Source organism: Eucalyptus grandis, chromosome 8 (genome assembly GCF_016545825.1).
Source record: "Eucalyptus grandis isolate ANBG69807.140 chromosome 8, ASM1654582v1, whole genome shotgun sequence".
NCBI lineage: Eukaryota > Viridiplantae > Streptophyta > Magnoliopsida > Myrtales > Myrtaceae > Eucalyptus > Eucalyptus grandis.
This window is the reverse complement of record NC_052619.1, coordinates 5,374,290-5,397,136: the sequence shown is the minus strand read 5'-3', so window position 1 is coordinate 5,397,136 and position 22,847 is coordinate 5,374,290. Positions and strand designations below refer to the sequence as shown.

At 40.2% G+C, this 22,847-nt stretch overlaps 3 protein-coding genes across 3 annotated transcripts; 2 read left to right on the top strand and 1 right to left on the bottom strand.

The window, feature by feature from the left end:
* The first annotated feature begins 373 nt into the window (after positions 1–373).
* On the top strand, positions 374–2,745 carry LOC104456032 (L-type lectin-domain containing receptor kinase IX.1). Its single transcript, XM_010070743.3, has one exon. The coding sequence runs from the start codon at positions 636–638 to the stop codon at positions 2,622–2,624; it is 1,989 nt and encodes a 662-aa protein (XP_010069045.2). The 5' UTR covers positions 374–635; the 3' UTR covers positions 2,625–2,745.
* A 108-nt stretch (positions 2,746–2,853) lies between these two features.
* On the bottom strand, positions 2,854–6,215 carry LOC104456033 (cytochrome b5). Its single transcript, XM_039300814.1, has 3 exons — positions 5,879–6,215; positions 3,573–3,639; positions 2,854–3,316 (listed from the first exon to the last, which is right to left on the bottom strand). Exons 1-3 carry the CDS (start codon positions 5,960–5,962, stop codon positions 3,066–3,068), a joined length of 402 nt encoding a protein of 133 aa, XP_039156748.1. The 5' UTR covers positions 5,963–6,215; the 3' UTR covers positions 2,854–3,065.
* Positions 6,216–13,412: 7,197 nt separating this feature from the next.
* LOC104456031 (26S proteasome non-ATPase regulatory subunit 1 homolog A) lies at positions 13,413–21,302 on the top strand. The gene is given in 14 exon segments (XM_010070742.3): positions 13,413–13,801; positions 14,699–14,768; positions 15,775–15,880; positions 16,108–16,219; positions 16,300–16,468; positions 17,381–17,853; positions 17,984–18,119; positions 18,211–18,459; positions 18,539–18,759; positions 18,839–19,097; positions 19,309–19,541; positions 19,638–20,059; positions 20,062–20,156; positions 20,509–21,302. Coding segments are annotated over 14 exon segments (3,018 nt in total). The 5' UTR covers positions 13,413–13,652; the 3' UTR covers positions 20,833–21,302.
* Positions 21,303–22,847: the final 1,545 nt, after the last annotated feature.

Below are 22,847 nucleotides of genomic sequence, written 5' to 3'. Positions count from 1 at the left end.
CTGTCTTGAGAAATTGGCTCGAGAGTCAAGCCTATTACCCTAAATATTTTTTCATTCCATGAAAAACCCAAAACTAATATCCAATACATAAACTCCAAGCTAATTTTTATCTAATGAAAAGTCTGAAACCGGTATGCTAGCTCAAATCAACTTCTGCATCAGATCCCAAACCACTAGAGTAGGTAGTATTGTCTAAATGCGCCATGAATGTTTCAATTTGAAATTTTGTGTAAAGCGATCTAGGACAAGGTTTTATCAAGATAATACTAATTAGGGATGTCTAATGGTATTCATGCTTTTAAAAAAGAAACTATCACTCTCAAATTAAGATAAGACAACCCCCCTCTCCATTGACTTAGTCGAATACAATGAACCATCCTAGAAGTTGGACGACATTTCGTCGGAAGATAGCAATGATACCATCCCCACCATTTGACTTTTCCTCTTTGTGACTAATTTATCCATTTGACTTAAGCAGAATTCCAGGAAACATCGTAGAAGCTGCTTGATCTATGATTGCTCGCCGTGTCCGGTCAGCCATAAGGCATACTCGGGTTCGTTATAAAGCCCCCTAATGGTAACATATTGATCTCGCAATCTGGTGGATCTGATCCTGACCAAAACCCCTTTTTAGTATGCCGCGCGCAACTTCCCATTCTCTTTTGTTGCGTGCTCGCTTGTTCTTGTTCTGCCTTGTCAGCTGTCCTTTGATCCCCTCCGTTGCTCCTCTGTCCTTCAGCATAGGTAGCTTCGACACCGATTTGAGGGACATACTGTACGAGGGTGTCGCGACGCTGGCATATGGATATGTCGATCTCACCACGGGCACTGCTCCGCCGCACTTCACGGTGGGCCGGATCCAGTATTCCAAGCCCGTCCGCATAGGGGATCCTCTCACGGGGCGGCAAGCAGACTTCTCGACCCATTTCTCGTTCACCATCGAGACTGACGGCTCTGCTCAGTACAGCGACGGCATCACATTTTTCCTCGCTCCTGCGGGGATCTCGATCCCACCCAACTCAGCCGGCGGATTCCTGGGATTGTTCAACGCGAGCACAGCTAATGAAGGGCCTCGGAACCAGATTGTCATGGTCGAGTTCGACACTTATGTGAACCCAGAGTTCGATCCCCCGGTGCACCACATAGGAATTAATACGAACCGGCCCTCCTCACTCGTTTATGCCGGCTGGGATCCTGGATTGCACAGCGGGAAAGCAACCGATGTTCTCGTGACATACAACTCCACGAGCAAGAACCTTAGCGTGGTCTGGTCGTTCGACGACATACCGGTTTTCCAGGGTGAGAGCTATTCCTCGCTTTCTTGCCAAGTCGATCTTGCGAGTGTCCTTCCCGAAACAGTTGTGATCGGGTTTTCAGCTTCTTTTGGCTTCTTTGCGGAGAGACACAGCATCAATTCATGGGAGTTCACATCGAATCTGGACACAGATATGCCCCCGTCGATGGATAGATTGCCACCAAAGGGGGTGAAATCCAAGCCTCACCGGTTAACGATGCTGGTCACGGTTCCCGTGGCATGTCTTTTGCTGGTGATCTCTGCATGGTCTTGCTTTGTCGCCGTCAAGAGGCGCGAAAGGTATGGTTTCCATGCCCTCACTGACATCGACAAAGAGATGGGCGCTTTGCCTACGAAGTTCACTTATCAGGAGTTGCTCACGGCAACCAAGGGCTTCGCAGACGATCAAAAGCTCGGTGAAGGCGCGTCTTGCCAAGTCTATAAAGGGTTCTTGAACCACTCAGGCCGCCAGGTCGCCGTCAAAAGGATCTTTGCAGAGTCCCAACACTCTGAGAAGCTCTTTGTCAATGAGTTGAAGATCATCAGCCGTACAATATACAAAAACCTGGTGCCGTTCGTCGGGTGGTGTCAAGAGAGAGGCAAGTTCTTGCTCGTCTACGAGTACATGCCCAACGGCAGCCTCGACCAACACCTCTTTGGGGCCCGGAGAAGCCTGCCGTGGGATGTGCGGTATAGAGTGGCTCTTGGCCTTGCGTCCGCCCTCAACTACCTTCACGAGGGGCTCGAGCAATGCGTGCTCCACCGGGACATAAAGGCAGCCAACGTGCTGCTCGACACCAACTACACAACCAAGCTCGGCGACTTCGGAGTGGCCAAGCTCGTTGACCCCCGCTTCAGGTCTCAGATGACAGACGTGGTTGGGACTTGCGGGTACCTGGCGCCAGAGTACTTCACCAGTGGGAAGGCCACGAAGGAGTCCGACATGTTCAGTTTCGGCATCGTAGCCCTGGAGATTGCATGTGGCCGGAGGAGCTACGAGGATAGAGTGGGCCGGGTTGTGTTGCACAAGTGGGTCTGGGAACTCTACCTTGCCGGAAATATCCTCAGCGCAGTCGACGAGGCCTTGGGCTCAAGGTTCCAGAGAGAGGAGATGGAGTCCCTGATGAGGGTGGGGCTGTGGTGCGTGCACCCAGACCCTACGAGAAGGCCAAGGGCGGGGCAAGTGATCAGGTTCCTCCAGCTCGAGGACTCAGTCCCCGAGCTGCCACACGACGCATTCGACGGCCCAGTTTCATACCGGCCATCAGCTTCACAATTAGGAATACTGGAATCTCCATCTCCTCCTCCTCCTCAAGAATCTGTCAATTGAGCAAGACAATTCCTGGCTCCTAAACCTGCACATTCTGCTACATCAACCATATTTTGTTTACAATCTATTTTGCCTTTGCCCAATTGTTGGCTTTAAGTTGAGCACACCACGGGACTTGGTATCGCTTAAAATGCATCGCTTACATTGGCATTAACAAGACACTAAGAAAAGAAAATTTTGAGTTAAGTTACCTGTATCTCTCTTCAGAATTCAAGCTACCAATCCAATAAAACAAAGCGCATTCATCACGTCAGGGGTAAAAAACGGATGAAAAGGTATTTTTCTCACTTTAATATGACGGAAAGCAACATTCAAAAGTACACTGAACACTAGTAATTCACGACAGTGATCAGGTCCATCTGGGAAGGCAACTAGAGCAGTTCCTTAGCTGAATTTTAAATGTCTAACTCTGAAATGATTTAGTGCCATCAGGACTTTAATTTAGGTCGATTTGGTGTAGAAGCGGATGCCGAAAGCCAGACCCAAGATTGCAAGGGGAACTAGGAACTGGAGGAGCTTTATGATGAACTCCGACGTCTTGTCTTGGTTGTAGTGAGGCTGCTTCGGAGGAGTGTAGGCTCTTTTCGTGGGGATAGTCGAAGAGTCAATGTCCCCGACAAGGTACTCGTCCATCATTGCTCTGGCACTGCTGCTATGGCCGACATCTTCAAAATCATCAGTGGCATCTTTCCCTGAAAAATTGAAAAACCTTCCCATTTTGAGCTCACTTGATCTCCAAGAACGCAAAGAATATGGAGGACAAGAATCACAGCCCAGACCCTGTGGTTTTACTAAATTGCACAGGCACGAAAAGATCCGTATCCTTCCCCTATTAAATGGTGTGGGTCTTTCTAACAGAGCGCTCGAGTGATTTGCTTAGACATTAGAATGAACTTAAGCACCTTATAATTGTCCCAAAGCTTACTGAAGGACATAGGAAGGTATTACCTACTGCGGACAACAAAACCTCATCGCCACCAGGATGGTCTTCCAGGAACTTGGTCACATCATAAACCTGTTGTGATGTGAACGAGTAAGCCCAATAGTGCAGAAGTAAGGTAAAAGACTCACAGATAAATATCTTTAATCACAAAGATTGTTCGACTGACCATATCAAGGCAACATATCGCCAGATCAAATAATATTGGACCACAACACTAAAATCATCTCGTAAGTTTAGTGGAAAGCAAATTTGGTATGTCATCAGCCACTACTACCATCAATGCACTTCCTCCGCACTGAAAAATGAAGAAAAAAAGTATCTACTTTTTTCCAAAGCAGTCGGTGGGTTTAAGTTCATCATGATGTCGATGCATAGATGATTAAAGTTATCGCCAACAACGTAGTCATGAATAGTATTAAGCAAAAGGGTAAAATGGCATTTTTATTACTGCCGTTGTTGCAGCTCGAATACAAGGAAAATTTAATTGGCTGAATTATGTCAAACAATCTAATACAGTATATGTGGAAATTGATCCTTGTCATGATACGCTTCCAGTAAGATATATCAAGTATGAGTGGAATTTTTACAAGTTTCTAGTTTGCCTCAAATAGATTTTCCGAGGAACCAATTGCAGACAGACACTATTAATTCGATCAGTGTCTAGAGACATGGGAAATCCAAAGAATCCATTTTGATGGTTACCATAGTGCAAAGTATCTCATCAATATCTTCAAATGAAAAAAGGCATCCAGAGCATTGCAGATGCAACAGAGCAGCTACTAGACCTACTGTAAGACGTAAGTCATGCGGGACCTTGCAGACTCTTAGAAATAGAATAACTGACAATAGCCAAGTGAATTTATCATAAATGTCTGACCCAAAAAGTAAATGAAACAAGTAGTTTGTTCAAGAGATCATGAGCATGTATTGCCTACTAGACACAATCGGTTCAGATTTCATCTTATCAATGGATCCAGATAGGCCTGCTTTGACAAAACATTTTATCCCACATGTGAAAAGCGAATCTTATAAGCCAAACTAAGCAATTGTCGCCTTTCAATTTTCAGCTAAGCTCTTTTCAGTGCTCAAGTTGCGGAGCACAGTCTAACCTTGGAACGCAACAAGGATAAAATTACCACGCACTTGATGCTAACTGAAGTCAGGTACATCAAACCCTCAAGTCCTATGCTATACCAATAGAAAAAAATCTTTTCTTTTCTTTTCTCGATTGATCAAAATAATCTGCCTACCTGATATGCTAAAAATGTGTCTAGCACCTATCCAATGTGCTAAAAATGTGTCTCTAGCACAGAAACATGCCCAAGGGCAAAGTCAAAATGTTGAAACCCACATACAATTGAAACCAAAGTTCCCATTTTAGACATAACAACAGGGTTTTCCTTATTTTCCTCAAAAAGAATCAAGGACCAAAGTTGTTGTCATCGACTACAGGCTTAATTGGAGGTGTGATCAAGCTTTCTCTCATACAAAACTAACGAGTTGTAACTTTGTGGTTTTGGTTGCACTTTTGGCTTCCGTATTATGACAACTTTTACAGCTTACTGTGGCTTACTAGTGCTCAAAAGTGGTAATTCAACAGAAACCCCGCCAACATATACAGAATATTTATAGCCACATCATGGAGAAAACCCCAGAGCCTAAAGCAGAAATTGAACCCATAAAGCTGTTTAGAACTGGTTACACAAATGTAATGTAAGTTGATAAGCCCTTAGAAAGAGCAATTGCTGATGGATGGGGGCAATTAAAACTCCTCGGACTTTTCAAACAACTACCCAAATCAGCAACACTAGGCTCGGAGTAATCAGAAGTTGGAGAGTTCACTTGAGTCATAGAATTCAAAGATCGAAAGTCAGATCTTTACATTAATCGATCCCATTGACAAAAAGAAAACTTCATAAAAGCTATTTCAGACAGAAATCAAACAAAGGAGACCAACGACTTCTTTTTCCCTTAACCGTGCTCAAGTCCGAACCTTGATATATAATCAAGGACGCCCAGATCGCCTAAACTTGGGAGGCGACACAGCAAACAATTTTTTTGAGTTGCAAGATCCAAATACAGAAAAAGCACATTGGCAAAGCAACTGATCAAAGAACACAAAGGCCGCAAAGAATCAGGACAAAACCCAGCATTCAACTTTATCCATCTGCCGCTTTTGGCATTGACCATCTCTTGAAAGTCGATTGATGAAGGGGAAAAGTGAAAAGATAGATGCGAAAAGGGAACCAACGACAAGGAACAAAAACCACACAGAGCAAGAAGGAGGCTAGAAAAAAGAAAAGGAGCTAACTTTTCCATCAATTACGATCCAGCAGTCCTTGGAATTGTTGTGCTCGGACACTTCAGCCAAAGTGAACACCTTACCCTCACCCATCTCGATTTCTTCCTCCTCCTTCCTCTTCTTCCTTCTTTCCACTGCTGCTGCTTCTGCTTCTGTGGGTTTTGGGCTCTGCAGGGTGTTCAACCTGGGGGAAAGGTACAGGCTTTAAATTCACCGACTTGACCGATCAAACTGTGGGGCTCTCACCAACTCAAGAGCGTGCTCGCTGCGATGGTGGGTATGACAGGAACACACGATTCCGGACCAAATGAGCCGGCCACAGAGAGAGAGAGAGAGAGAAGAGAGAGAAGACCTCATTACCTTATTGAACGTGCATTGTCAAAGTTCCAATTTTTCCCTTTTTTTTTCCTTCTTTGGGCGCGCGCGCAGATATAGACTTTGATTACATCATTAGCTGTGACTTTCTGTCTTTCTTTCATTTTCCTGAAATGTAAATTGTGTAGCAAAATAATAATCATATTTCCATTGCTTTCTGCATTGGCCGTGAAAATTAGTCCTTTCGAAGACGACAAAACTTTTTTTTTTGTTTAGACAAAAGCTAAACATTACGTGGTCCAATACTTTTTTATCTTCTTAATCTTGGTAACATGCATGATTAGTATTTTGGGAATTGAATATTTCCTCAATGAGCATGTTCAACAAATGTCTGGACGGTATTCGTAGATGAGATTTTATTTTCTTCTTTTATGGCAAGGTCATTGAAGCCATACGTGGTAGGTGGTGCTGGTGGGTAGGTGGAGGCTAGGTTGAATTTGTGTCCATTGAATGCAGTGTCGACATTAGTTGGTGTGTTGGTATATGGTAGCTCTTTTATTAGTCTTTCTATCCTTTCCTATTTCGCATTCTAGATTCTTTTATATGCTTTCCTTTTTTTTTATTTTTTACCATCTTTCCATCATAGAATCTCTGTTCCCATATTATACTATGTAAGTAAAAGGGAAAGGCAGGGTGGACCCCTAAATTGGTAGCAACATAACAAGGTTATAGAATCATAAGACCTCTAGAAAAGTTATTACGACATACGTTTAGCTTATATGAAGAAAAAAATGTGTCTAGAAAATTGTTTCCCTATTTTTCGTTATTTGGATGACACAATACTAATTGATCTACAAAATGTGTTTTTCATAAACTATAAACAAGCTTCTATTGTGGAAAACGAATTTCCCTTTTAATAAGAAGGAATTCACTTTCTCTAAATCACTAAATAAATGAAAAATAACAAGTTTCTTTGAAAAATGACTTTCATCAAAATATTTTTGTTTAATAAGAAGTTTTTAGGGAGGGATGAGGTTTTGCCAGTTCATATGTTCCATGCTCGACAGCAAATTGCAATGAAATGAGGGCACCGATAAATCTAACCCAAAATTTAGTTTATACTTGCATACACTCACAATATTATATTTTTAATATAGAAAATATTATTATAATTGTGCTATAAAAAATTCACCCAGCATTATTCTAGAAAAGTGGCGAAAGTAAAAAGTCATTTAAAGTGGTATTAATTTGTTGCATTAAATTATTCTATAAGTCCATAAAAAGAGCAATAGAATCAATAATTTTACAATATTTGATATAACCAAATATTTTTTAATATAATATCCATTATATATTTAATTAGGTCCCAATTCATAATTAATTTATTGATCTTCATAACTAATTCGGTAACCCAGAATAAATTTTTACTTACTTATAACTATAGATTAGTTCACAATCTAATACTCTGTAAATCAATCATAATAACTAATAATTATATTGTTCAAATTTAATCAAAATGCTAATTTATATCGTACTAATTATCTTTGGTTGTTATTGGTTTATTAATTTGATAATTCAGCTTTAGTGCAAAAAAAGAAAGGGTTAAAATCATGAATCCTCCTCTCACGAGTGCTTCACCAGAAACTTTGCAGCCAGACAAGAGATGGAAGGACAGGGCATTCCTTCCAACCAAATAAAACACAACAAGGTTATTTCTTTAGCTTGCTTTATAGTCTTTTGAAATTTCTCCATACTTCATTAATAGATTTTTAAGCTTATCTTTTCAAAGATATCATTAGATCAAGCCTTTGACTATGTTTGGGTACTGCTTTCCAAGGGGCTTTGGGGAGCCTTTGGGCCAAAATGAAGGTGTTTGGAAACTACTTTCCAATGGGCATTAAGGTAAAGCTGGCATTTGTAAGACTAAAAGCCCAAGGCAGGTCCGAGGCTATCTTGGGCTTTCAACATTCTTGAAATGCCTCGTGCCACTATTCATCTTTATTGTTCATCTTCTTCTCCAGCGGTGTGGCTGATTAGAGATGAGCTCGAGAGGCCGACGAGGTCACAAATGAGATCAGCGAGGTCGTGGCGACCGTCACCGGCTAGTCGCGCAACCCGGCGAGTTGCGGCAACCGCTCGCAAGTCCTAGCGACCACTTGCGAGTCGCGTCGCCATGAGGTTGCACGACCTCCGGCGACCCAAATTTGGGTCACCACGAGGTCTTGTGACCTCCAACGGACCTAGATCTAGGTCGGGCGACCTCCGTGAAGGGCCGCCGGGGGTCGCCCGACCCTAGGCGACCCTCGCCAGAGGTTGCCCGCCCCTAGGCGGCCCTCGCCATCTTTAAGGGCTGCCTGAGGCCACCGTCGGCCGCTTGCCTTGTCGGCGAACTCTTTTATTTTATTTTTGATAATTTTTTTTTTTTTTTTATTAATCATTTGTAAATGTAATCTTTCCAAACACTATTTTACTCAAATGTACTTCACAATAGGCTTTCAAACTACAATTTACTAAACACAATTTGTATTTTGAAAAACTTCTTTAACTCAAAGTTATTTGCATTTTCCCAAAGGTTTTCTCTAAAAGTCCAACCAAACGCACCCTTTATCTTTTCAATGAGATGGTTCAATGCAAAGATAGAGTTATGTCACTTCAATGAGAGAAAACGTCAACTTACTCTAAACTCGACATTTCCAGTATTATCAACTCAGTTATCAGGACCCTTCGGATTACTAAAAGGAATTAGATTTTGAGCTCATTTCCTATGCCTTTAACTTGAAGTTTGACATCATATAATTTCTTCAAACTTCAGCTCAATCTAGCGTAGAAGCCGATACCACTAGCTAGACCCAAGATTGCAAGGGGAATGAGGAACCTGAGGAGCCACGGATGCGCATTTGGTCTAGCGTTTTTTGCCGGGACGGTCGCCAAGTTGACGTCCCCAACCTGGTCACCCTCGTCCACAGTCGCTATAGCGCTACTGCTGCGACCGGTGTCTCCATAAATTTCCAATTTGTTAGGATCCACGTTTAAGATAAGCGAAAAATAGTCATGTCATTCAAAGATCTTTGGACAGGACTGAGTATCGAGCTTTCTAATAGAGGAGAGGCCTCATGTGGTTTAGTTTCAACTAAGACATTTGAAAAACATTACCTGTTGCTGACAAGTCGACAACAAAGCTTCATCACTGCTAGGATTGGAGTTTGGGACACTTGAAGTATCAAAACTTGGCACGGAGAGACACTTAAGTGCCAAAACTTCGAAAATGTACACTTAAGTGCCAATTTCGGAGTAAAGTGGATCACTTAAGTGTCACTCCGGCCAGAATCCGGTCAAATTGCTGACGTGGCAATTTTCCGGCGAGTTGGGTGCAAAACGGCGTCATTTTGCTCACTGACGTGGCGAGAAAATACAAAAACGACGTCGTTTTGTATCCGATGTATAAATAATTAATATAAAAATCAATTAAATTAAATTAAAATTTAATTTTATTTAAAAAAATTAAAAATTAAAAACTTAAAATTAAAAAACCTAAACTTAAAAACCTAAAATTAAAAATAAAAATAAAAAGGGGAGGGGGCAATTTTCCGAGGGCCGAGCCCTCGCCACCACCACCTCCCCCGTCGCCGGAAGGGCTAGCAACGGAGGGAGGAGGGTCGGCCGGGTTGCCACCCTCACCGCCTCCCAGTCGTCACCGAGCCCCGGCCGGGGTTGGCGATGCTTTGGCCGACCGGTGACGAGGGCCCGTGAGCCCTCACCGCCTCCCCACCGTTGTCGGGAAGGGCTGGTGACAGTGGGGGAGCATCGGCGGGTCACCGAGCCACGGCCGGGGACCAACAACGGCGACCAACGGCGGTGAGGGCCCGCAAGCCCTCGCCCGGATCCGGCAGGGCTCGCGAGCCCTCGCCGCCGGTTGGCCGAGGGCCGACGACCCCAGGTTTACCCTTCCTCCATCGCCAACCCTTCCCGGTGGTGGCGGGGAGGCGGCGGCGAGGGCTCGGCCCTTAGCCGCCCATTCGGCTCCCCCATTTTTTTTAAAAAATTAGGTTTTTAAATTTTAAGTTTTTTATTTTTAGAATATTTTAAATAAAATTAAGTTTAAATTTAATTTAATTAATTTTTATATTAATTATTTATACATCAAACACAAAACGACGTCGTTTTAGTATTTCTCTCGTCACGTCGCCGAGCAAAATGACGCCGTTTTGCACTCCAACTCGCCAAAAAATTGCCACGTCGGCAATTTGGCCAAATTTTGGTTGGAGTGGCACTTAATTGATCCACTTTACTCCGAAACTGACACTTAAGTATACATTTCCGAAGTTTTGGCACTTAAGTGTCTTTCCGTGCCAAGTTTTAGCACTTGAGCTGTTCTTCTGCCGTTCTAGGAACTTGATCCCATCATAAACCTGTCGCCGCAACATACACGAATAAGGTGAACCCTTGCCTAACAAAATGTCTCATAGTTCCACAAATTAGGACAAGTTTTGAGGAGAACGACCTAATCCCAAAGAACTATTTTTCGAGAGTGGAATGTCAACTTTGCACTGAATTGCTCGCCGCTCTGATACAGAGTATATCTGATAGATCAAATTTCAGATAATTGACTGAACATGAACATCATTTTTCAGGGCAAAAAGGAGAGAAGGAAAGTTGTATCACATGTCCTAGTTTGCTGGTTTGCACAAAGCCTCTCATCAATGCAGATGCAGCAAGAAAGACTCAGGTCAGAGATCTTGTAGAATCCGACAAATGGAATGACTCAAAAACAACCTAGTCCGAGTGAATTTGGCATAAACGAGATTATGCTGTTCGAGAGACTACGGACATATTGTTCGTTCGAGACATTTATTTAGTGATTTCATCCTCTCAATTGATGCTGCTAACATTGTACATACCACAGACGCATGCAGAATGCATGCTCTGTCAATTTAGTTTTGTATGATGAACATATAACAAAAATGCCGCCAAAGTATGCATTTTTCGCTCTTCTATTTTCAGGGAAGCTCCTTTACCCGCTCTAAGTGCAAAGCATCTCGACCCATCTGAAAACGAGTCTAGCACAGCAATGTGCACAAGAACAAATCAACACACTGAACTGAACTTCCTCACCTTACACGTTATCAATGGGTTTTCCCTCAACTCCCTTTATACTCGGCAAGGTCTTCAGGTGAAGTAACAGAATAGAGTATTTAGGTGGATTTGTGCTCTTGGTTGTCATTTTGTGGTGGCGTTATGCATTTTTTGGCTTTCTAACTGTGATAATACATCAGTTCTTCAAGTTGTAATTCAACATGAACCCCCTTCAGCACAAACTCTTGATCTCCACATCAGAGAGAAAACCAAAACACCTAAAGCTAGAAACAAGGGAGAAGAAGAGCGCAACTACCTGTCATTTCCATCAAATCATATTGTGTAATTATTTGAGATAAGTAAATTGGAAGTTCTAAAACTTATCACGGAAAATGTAATTAAATTCTAAAACTTTTAAAAATGACAATCAAGTCTTAAAAGTTGTTACGTGAAAGTTCGATTGAGTCCTAAAACTTTTAAAATGTCAAATAAAATCCTAAAACTTATCACAAAGTGCAATTAAATTCTTAAAACTTTTAAAAAGTGCAATCAATAAAAAAGACTTAGATTATATTAATTTGATAAGTTTTGGAACTTGATTACTTTTTGAAAAGTTTTAAGACCTAATTACACATTTGTGACAAGTTTCAAAATTTAATTATACTTTTTAAAAATTTTATGACTCAATTGCACTTTTATGACAAGTTTTAAAACTTTTATTTTACTTATCACTAATTATTTTAATTATTCATTTCTTATTTTTAATTATTATTTTCTCTTTCTTTCTTTTTTAAAGCCAAAAAGGGTCACTGGTGACTTTCGTGAGATTTGGGCGACCGTGGGCAAGGCCACAATGGCCTTGCTTAGGGCCTTCGCAACCAATGAGGACCCTTAAAAAAAGGGCAAAAAAAAAAAAATTGAAAAAATAATTACAAATTAAAAATATTATTAAAAATCGTTCATGTTAGCGCCGCGAAAACCACATAAGATGATAAATTTTCGATAAGGCAATTGTCAATAGCAATCAAGTAAATGATTTTTCAAATTTGTGGCACTCAAGTAAATAAAAATTAAATGAATATTGTACGAAAGTTATGGCACTTTTGTTAATTTTGCAAGTGAAAACAAAGTTACACCGACCCCATTCTTGTTTATGTACTTTGACTAATAAGTAGATTTATCATATGTTTTTTTTAAACAAAAATTGAGCAATATTTTAAATAATTAAGGGAAAATAAGGAGAATAATTTACAAGCCCTCTTTGAGATTAGCTAAAAGCAAATTTTTTTCTTGCTTTAGATAACTTGTTTTATAATTCTTTGAAACTTTGGGAAGAGTCAAATTTTGGACATTGTAAAAATTGCAAAATTTGAAATTCCAAAAATGTTAAAATATATGCCTTGTATGATTTGATTTGGAGTAAGTATAAATTTAAAAGTTGATTCATTTAAACGAATGGCTGAACTAGTACCTTAAATGACCAGATAAAGAATTTATAGGCTCGCATGATAATCAGTAATATACCGTCCATTTAACTTTATTAGTATAAAGCATGTAGTACGGGAACACACATTTGTACAGATTTTATTTTCCTTAAAAGTACACGGAATTTATTTAAGAAATATGGTTATCTTGAATTTACATTGAATATACAATGAGTGAAAAGTGGTGTATTGTAAGATCATTTAAATCATGAGATTTTGAGAATATACCATACAACATGATAATTTAATGTTATCGCTTCATATTATCATATGAAAAGTTAAATTAATAATACTTTATTAGATATCATAAGATGATATTCTTTAGATGCCAATAATGATCAACATGTTACATTATTAATTATCTAACGAAATTTGTTAATAACCAAAGCAGTTTCATTTAGGTATAAGACTGATGCATAATCTCCATGTGTGCAATTTGTTTCGATGCAAAATAATTTGTATTTTTCTTTGTGATTAGCAACCGTCGAGAGAACAAATATTACTAAAAAATCATGTTTGTAAGTGTATTATCACAAAATGACAATTTTATTTTGTTATTAGTAAATAGATATTTTTACATAATTAAATCACTTTAGCTCTGATATTTTTACACCAAAGCAGTTTCATTTAGGTTAAATTCCTAATTGATTGGATCACTTCACTTGGGAGCTGGCTTGGTGGTGAAGGCAGGATTTCTCAAAAAGCCAGAACCCATATCAGAAAGCAAGCAAATTCCTTCCTCTTTCTCTCTCTCTCTCGTTCTCGCTTTCTGGAAATTAGGGTTCCGAATTCGAAAGATCTCTCGACTAGGAACCCCCAAATCGCGATCCCGATTGCCGTCCGGGATCGTCCTCGAGGGATCCGAATCGGACGAGGAGGAGGAGGCGCCTTTAAGCTCGGGTCTCGAAGCAATGGCTGTGGCGACGATGGTGAGCTCGGCCGGGGGCCTGCTGGCGATGCTGACCGAGGACCACCCGCGGCTGAAGCTCCACGCCCTCTCCAACCTCAACAAGTGCGTCGACTACTACTGGCCCGAGATCTCCACCAGCGTCCCCATGATGTGAGTCGGAACCTTCCTTCCCTCGAGTTCTCCTTCGGCTTCGATGCGGTTTAGGTTGATTCGGCTCTGGTTGGATTGGTGGGTTTTTGGGTTTCTGCGGGTTCCTGAGCTCCTTGGCTGAAACAACAAAAAAGATGTTATTTTGAGACGGAATATGGGTTTTTTTTTTATTTTTTTTTTTCGGGGGGTGGGGTTGTTTTCTTCAGGTGAAAATGGGATGCTGAAGTGAGTTGAGCAGTGACAGTAGCTTCTTGTTTACTGATTTACTCCTTTGTTGGTTTTTGGAGTAGTGAATTTGGGGAATGCCAGTAAAGTTTTTGGTTGTTGCATTTGCATACCCTTGTTGAATTTTGTATCTTTTCCGTGATGGGTGGAGGATTTTAGATTGAGATAAAATCGGGGATTCGATGTTTGGAAGCAAGATTGAGGATTATGGGATTAGTAAGAGTCAACGGGTTTTTTTTGTCTCCAAACAAATTTAAGCGCATGCAGAAGTCTTCTGGGAGCAACGAATGAGGTGTTTGGCTGGAATTGGTGATCCACACCTTTTATTACTGGCATCAATCATGAGTTTACCATTATTGCAGTTATTCCGGCACCTTCATATTGAGCTCTAGAGGTGGTGTTTATGGAGTCTGCGTTTTGCTTTGGAATTATTTTTCCTATAGGCTGTGTTCAACTGCTTAAATGCAACCTTTGTCCCTTTTAGACATTGAGGAACACTCCAAACTTGAAGTGCTTCCAATTTAACTGTACAATTTGGTTGAGGAGGGATGATTTTGCATACAAGCTAGACTGGTTCAGGAAAACCATTGTGATCTGACAATGCTATGTTCAACTTTATAAAAGTTTCTGGTTGATTTGATCGATTATTCTCTTATGATAATTTCTCTTCAGAGAGAGTCTTTATGAAGACGAAGAGTTTGATCAGCATCAGAGGCAACTTGCAGCACTGCTTGTCTCAAAGGTGATAGCTCTATTCAACCCTCCACTTCATTACATGATTACTTCCTTGCATGATTCTTTTTGGTCAGTCTGGATTGCGTCTCTGTTGTTAGCTGTTGTCTTGATTACTTCTGTGTTTTATAAAGCAGAGCAGTTTGTGCATCGTCACAACTTAGATGCTTCACAGTTTTTCATTTATCATATGATATAGGTACTTTGTGGATGCTTAGTAATATGTGGCAGCTGTCACTGCAGATATTACTCGAGCATTTTCTGCTGAGAGCCATCTATTTTATCTAAAGTTGGTTGTGGTTTTGGATTCCTTGTGATCAACATTTAATATTATACAGACTAAAGGATGCCTTCATAAAGTCGCTCAAAGGCTCATATCTTTATACTCACTTATTGCTGCATGAATTTACCCCTTGCCTTTGAATGATTTCATCGACGCTATTCTAAAACCTGCCAACCTGTAAATTGCATGCAATGTATTTATGGGTTGTTGGGTCATTCTCTTTTTGAATTATTACATAGTTGTGGTTTTTTATTCAGTTTATGTTTGCGTTTGTACATTGTCCTGATAGAGGTTCATAATCTTCAGGGCAAGTTAAGTTTGAAGATGTGCTTGAGTAGCATATATCATGTTTCAATTTAAACTTATGTTCTCATTGTCCTTGCAAGCTTCCTTGTAACATTTGGAATATTATGCCCACAAAATCTACGTTGATGAGCGCATGTCCTATTGATGCACGTGAATCAGTCTGACGATTACTGCAATCCAATAGTCTCACTTATTTTAGATTTTGGAATCTGCATTTGATTTTGGTGTTCTCTTGACATGGATCTGCTGTTGATGTTGGCTTGTCCTCATCTGAATCCATGTTTTTTTTTGGTGCATATTGTTTGACCTTACAAATTCCTGCATTCTTGTAGCATCCCTTGCCTTTGATTTTGGAATCTGGAGTTTTTAGTTCTGATGTTTTCTTGATGTGTCTCCACTGTTTCCTGTCTATATTTTTTCTTTTCAGGTTTTCTACTATTTGGGCGAGCTTAATGATTCACTGTCTTATGCACTTGGAGCTGGTTCTCTGTTTGACGTTTCGGATGACTCCGATTATGTTCACACTTTGCTATGTAAGAATAGCAACCTTAGCTTGCGTTTTTGTTTTTTAATTAGTTGGTTGGCGTGTTTCTTTTTTTTCTTTTTTCTTTTTTTTTTTGGGGGGGGAACAGCACCGCAACTTTATTCATGTGCATGACCATCCTGTCAGTTTATTTTCCAGCTATTCTGGTGGTTGTGCTTTGGTCCCTTGGATCAAGATTTGAAACTTACTTGATCCCCTTTTTAATTTTACTAACAGCCAAAGCTATTGATGAATATGCAAGCCTTAAGACTAGGGCAGCAGAATCAAATAGAGAAGCAGTTGAAGTGGATCCTCGGCTGGAGGCTATAGTGGAGAGAATGCTTGATAAGTATGATGCTATGCAATGCCTTTGTTGATTTGATCCGATGATTTTTCTTGCTGTGGCCTTCTTACAGTTACTTGATTTAGGTGTATCAATGATGGAAAGTACCAACAAGCCATGGGTATTGCAATTGAATGCCGAAGATTGGACAAACTAGAGGAAGCAATTACAAGGAGTGAAAACGTGCATGGATCTCTTTCTTATTGTATCAATATCTCTCATTCCTTCGTTTATCGCAGAGAATATCGTCATGAGGTAAGGGTTTTATTTTCGGTTATCTTTAAAAATACTTAAGTTTCTGAGATGATAGGATCACTGGAATCCTTGACTGAAACATTTAGGTCTAAAGTCTAATAGGCACTTGATATTGGTTAAGATTTAAACAGTGACCAATTTCTTTATCATTATAATCTTTTCTACTCGGGCTTAGGTTTTCCAAATTCTGTGTTCTGTATGTGTTTTCATTTTTTCGAGTGTTAATTGGATTCGTTTAACATGAAATGGTTTTCCAAAATTTCTTTAGCCTTCATGTTGAAGTTTCTTGAAATGGGCTGGAAAAATTTTATCCTGGTTTTGCTATTGCTTCTATTCTTCTTGCTTGGAGAGGAAATAGTTGAATTTACCTTCACCCAGTGTTTCTTTAGAATCAATTCCTCAGCCACATTTTACAATTTCTGTGAGTTCTACATCATCTTTAGCCAGCAAGTTTTCTCTCTCTCTCTCTCTCTCTCTCTCTCTCTCTCTCTGGCCTGTAACTAATAGTTTTAGGATTTTGTTAACAAGTGTTGGGCCCACTTGTTAAACACCCATTAAAGAATGATTTCTGATGTAATCTTCCTAATGTTATGTGTGATCAATGTATTGGAAATCAAAACCTTTTTTTTCTAATTATGGTTAACGAATGCCTGAGGGGTTCTTGTTAACAAGATCCAAGTTATAAGTCTGCTTCTCTTATAGCTTTTCTTTGATATGCTCTCCAATCATTCTTTTCCCCTTTTGTCATAAATTTTCTATCAATGTGGTGATTTGTTGAATTTTTAAGTCATCAAATTGGATGCGAGGACAAATATGTCTATTGTCATGAAAATAGATCTGATGCAAAATGAAATATGCAAAATTATTGGAGGATGGACCTGGCACATTGTTTGACCCTGGTTTACACTTCAGGTTCTTCGTCTTCTTGTGAACGTGTATCAAAACCTGCCTTCTCCCGACTATTTGAGCATTTGCCAGTGCCTAATGTTCTTGGATGAACCTGAGGAAGTTGCGCGGATATTGGAAAAACTCCTGAGATCTAATAAGGATGATGCTTTGCTCGCATTTCAAATAGCCTTTGATCTTGTGGAGAATGAGCACCAAGCTTTTCTGTTAAATGTAAGAGATCGTCTGTCAGCTTCGACTTCTCGCCCTCAGGAATCTGGACAACCAGGACATAACGAAGCAGATACTTCTCAAAATGAGAGCCCTGCTGCATCAGAGGATGTTGCTATGACTGATGGGTCTCATACTTCTGATGCAACAGTTCAACAAGTTGATCCAAGTGAAGGCATATATGCTGAGAGGCTTAAGAAAATTAGGGGAATTTTGTCTGGAGAAACATCAATTCAGTTGACCTTGCAGTTTCTCTACAGTCATAATAAGTATGACTACTAGCCTTTCTTCTTTGTCATCATCATCTTCTTCTTCTTCAACATTTTAATCCTTATTGATTTCTATTTGATTTATAATACTATTTGGAATCTTATGCTTCTGAATTTATAATTTATGTAGATCGGATCTGCTTATTCTGAAGACAATTAAGCAATCTGTTGAGATGAGAAATAGTGTTTGCCACAGTGCGACCATATATGCTAATGCAATTATGCATGCTGGTACAACTGTGGACACTTTTCTGAGGGAAAATCTGGTAAGGCAGACCATCTATTCTTCAAATGTTTCCATGGATCTTTTTAGCTTTCTAATTAAGATCACTGAGCTTTGCTACAACACTTCTTCAGGATTGGTTGAGCAGAGCCACCAATTGGGCTAAATTTAGTGCTACGGCAGGCCTAGGTGTTATTCACAGAGGCCACTTACAGCAGGGGAGGTCATTAATGGCTCCTTACTTACCCCAAGGAGGGGCTGGTGGTGGAGGCAGTCCATACTCCGAGGGTGGTGCCCTCTATGCGCTAGGTCTCATTCACGCAAACCACGGAGAGGGCATCAAGCAATTCTTGCGTGATAGCCTGCGCAGTACTAATGTGGAGGTGCTAAGTCTATAAAATGAATGACAGCTATTTGGAATGGTTGTTTTCACAAATGCTCACTTGCATTTTTATTATCCAGGTCATACAACACGGAGCATGTTTAGGTCTTGGATTGGCTGCTCTGGGAACCGCTGATGAGGAAATATATGATGACATCAAAAGTGCCCTATATACAGACAGTGCTGTTGCTGGTGAAGCTGCAGGTATCAGTATGGGTCTGCTCATGGTGGGAACTGCAAGTGAGAAGGCAAGTGAGATGCTTGCCTACGCCCATGAGACACAACACGAGAAGATCATTAGGTAAAATTCGTGGAGTTTAGCCCATTTCTTACTTTGAGCTATTCTATTCTCTATTGTTCACTGGATACTCCTGTTCCAGGGGATTAGCATTAGGTATCGCCCTCATGGTTTATGGAAGGGAAGAGGAAGCAGATACACTAATTGAGCAAATGACTCGGGACCAGGATCCTATTATTCGTTATGGTGGTATGTACGCACTGGCCCTGGCGTACAGGGGTACAGCAAATAACAAAGCCATCCGTCAACTGCTACACTTTGCCGTGTCAGACGTGAGTGACGATGTTAGGAGGACTGCAGTTCTAGCCCTGGGGTTTGTGCTTTACTCAGAGCCAGAACAGGTTGGTTCTTCTCCTTCCCTTTTCTGGCTGGCAAGTATATTCCAATTCGAATCTGGCTTGCCCAGTCTGATCTGATTGTTCATGGATTAAATTGTTCTTCAGCAATGAGTTTTCTCTTTCCTCTATTCCTTTCTGTTGTGTTCATTTTTCCTTTTTTGAAGGATTTTATCAAACATTGTGATTTTGACTCTGAATCCGACTATGTACGCAGACTCCCAGAATTGTTTCACTGCTGTCTGAATCTTATAATCCACATGTTCGATATGGTGCGGCTCTTGCCGTGGGCATATCCTGTGCGGGGACTGGCCTAAGCGAGGCTATATCTTTGCTGGAGCCTCTGACATCAGATGTCGTTGATTTTGTTCGTCAAGGTGCTCTCATTGCCATGGCCATGGTCATGGTCCAGACAAGTGAAGCGAGTGATTCTCGTGTTGGAGCTTTCAGGTATTGAATAGTCTATTCTAAACAGAATAAATGACTGTTGTCTTATTCCGTTGCGTCATTTATAATTGCATTATTCATATTTGAATCGACATGTAGGCGGCAATTGGAAAAAATTATTTTGGATAAACATGAAGATACTATGAGCAAGATGGGAGCTATTTTGGCCTCTGGAATTCTTGATGCTGGTGGAAGGAATGTTACGATTAGGTTGCTTTCTAAGACAAAGCATGATAAAGTCACAGCAGTTGTTGGACTTGCGGTGTTTAGCCAGTTTTGGTATTGGTATCCCCTTATCTATTTCATTAGCCTGGCATTTTCTCCTACAGCATTTGTTGGACTGAGTTATGACCTAAAAGTTCCAAGGTTTGAGTTTTTATCACATGCAAAACCTTCCCTTTTTGAATATCCAAAGCCTACTACCGTGCCTACGACTACCTCTGCTGTAAAGCTACCAACTGCAGTCTTATCAACGTCAGCCAAGGCCAAAGCTAGGGCTAAGAAAGAAGCTGAGCAAAAGCCAATGCTGAAAAATCATCTGGGGCAGAGGCAACTTCTGCTGGTTCAAGTGCTGGGAAAGGAAAATCAGTTAGTGAGAAGGACGGAGATTCTATGCAGGTACAAGCTTCTTCTGCTAGTTTGTTCAGTCATGATTCTGTTATAATAAGAGCATTACGATTGTGTATTGATTCTCACACGTTGCATTTTGGCAAAGGTAGTAAATTGTGAGATTTTGAACACAGAGACAGTTCAAGAATCTATCTAAGCGCTGTACTTTAGTCAGAGCAATAGACAGGCTTTTCAAATGAAGTGTCTCCCTAATTTAGTCCATGGTTGATTCTCAGTATTCTCTTAATATGACTGAAGTTGTTCAAATTTGATCTGGGTTAGCTGAGGGGCGTGGTTTGCTTTTAATTTCTTCTTAGACTTCTGATGTGATAAAATAATGCATCCTGTAATGTCGCTGCAGGTTGATAGTCCCCAAGAAAAGAAAGTTGAGCCCGAGCCTTCATTTGAAATACTGACCAACCCCGCGCGGGTTGTACCGGCCCAAGAGAAATTTATTAAATTCCTCGAGGAAAGCAGATATGTGCCTGTGAAGTTGGCTCCCTCAGGGTTTGTTCTTTTGAGAGACCTGCGTCCGACTGAACCTGAGGTCTTCTCTCTGACTGATTCACCATCTTCTACTGCATCAAATACCGGTGGATCTGCAACGGGACAGCAGGCCCCTTCTTCAGCCATGGCAGTTGATGAAGAGCCACAACCGCCTCAGCCGTTTGAGTACACCTCATGATTGCAATGTTGATTTATATCTTTTCTTGGTGATTGGCTTGCTTTTGTTGAAGATGACAACCTTGCAATCTAATACTCGAATTGGGGCAAATCTGGCTTCTGGTTCTGGTTCTGTAGACGTTGAGCCATATCTTCTTGCAAGGTGTTCAAGGTCTTTGATCGATCTGTGTTGGTCCAGGCAAATTCGTGGCTTTAAGCTCTGTAGCAAAGACCCCAGAGAAAGAAAAAAGGGCTAGTTTTCAACTGTTTTTACTGGGGTGTTGGGGGAATTGGACATTGAAGTGGATCTTAGGAGACTACGTTTAGGGCATTTTCTTGCTCCCCGAGAGCATTCACGAGACATTTGCTGGAACCGTGGGAAGCTTCCTGTATGAGCTGAAGGTCTAGGCACAATCGCAGAATCTAAAATTTGCCATAACCTTTATTGCCTCCAATTTATGTACTTCATTATTAGGTCCTTTCCTGTTTTAAGTTTTTATCGCTGTCGGGACTGGTACTGTTTCTTTCGAGGTCTGTCGCGGTGGTCATACGATCATCTCGGTATATGGTTTCGCGACTTGATAAAATGCATGTTTTCTGGGATGGTTTCTAGCTTGCGGACATAACCGTTTAGGGAGAAATCTTCGGCATGCGAAAACTCTGTTCAATGGGTTGCCTCAACTCTTATGTTGCATATCCTATCACTTGTTTCTCTAGATTTTGTTGGAAGCTTTCTAAGTAGTTTACCGGAGTGCTGACACATGACTTCTGAAAAGTGTTTTGATGCCCGTTAGTTGAGGATGGACGCGGGGTTTAGACTTTTTTTTTTAACATGATATTAGAGTTAGGTTAAATCATTTTGCTTATGTGTCCGGATTTGTAACTCAAATTTCATGTACCATTCTCAATTTGGCTTGCACGCAAGAGTGTTGAAAATATTGCATGTCGCTTGACAATGGGATTCAAATACTCTTTATTTATATATATAGGGATAAGTGTTATAAAGTCCTAAAACTTGTCATGAAAATGCAATTGAGTTATAAAACTTGCAAAAAGTGAAATTGAGTCTTAAAATTTATCAAAATGTTTCAATTGAGTCCTAAAATCGACTGTCAAATTTCCTAACGAATTCTGTTTTTAACTATTCGCCACGTAGAAGAGAAACGATTAAAAAAAACCATGTTTGCGTCACGTCAACTTTTCCGTTAGAAAAATTGACGGCGTCGATTTTAGGACTTGATTGAAACATTTTGACAAGTTTTGGACTTAATTGCACTTTTTGCAAGTTTTGTATGACTCAATTGCATTTTCGTGACAAATTTTAGGATTTTTGTAGCACTTATCCTATATATATATATATATAATCTTTGGATTGGACTTTTTAGTATGGTATTAAAGTTCTGGCGTTTTGGGTACGTGGGTTAAATTTATATATATATATATATATATATGATCTTTGGATTGGACTTTTTAGTATGGTATTAAAGTTCTGGCATTTTGGGTACGTGGGTTAAATTTCATGTGTCATTCTTAATCCAATCCGCATGCAAGAGGAATATTAAAATTATCTCGCATCGATTAACAGTAGAGTATTTGTGCTCTATATTCAATTGCAGTTGAATTGAAATTGAAACATCTAATATAATTGCATAAATCAAGTTTGGAACACGATATATAGAGAAACAAGTGAATAGGATAAACATTTTCCTTCTTCTAGTTAATATGATAAATAAAGTTTTTTATTTTTATTTTAAACAATAGAATGTTCGAAAATCTCATCAAGCGTAACAAGTCCTTGATTCTGTGCGACGAAGCATTTTATGGATCGATTACATGGCCAATATGGTATAACAAATGAAAATGACCACCCGCCTAGTATGCATTTCAATCTTGATTTGATTCATTTTTTGAATTTTGATAAATATGGTCGCCTTTTTTTTTTCTTTTTAATGTTTACATGTCATTGTCTTGAAGTGGAAGGTAGGAGTAAGCGGTTTTAGGTTCTTTCTAAGTTTTATGTAAAACGTGAAACCTATC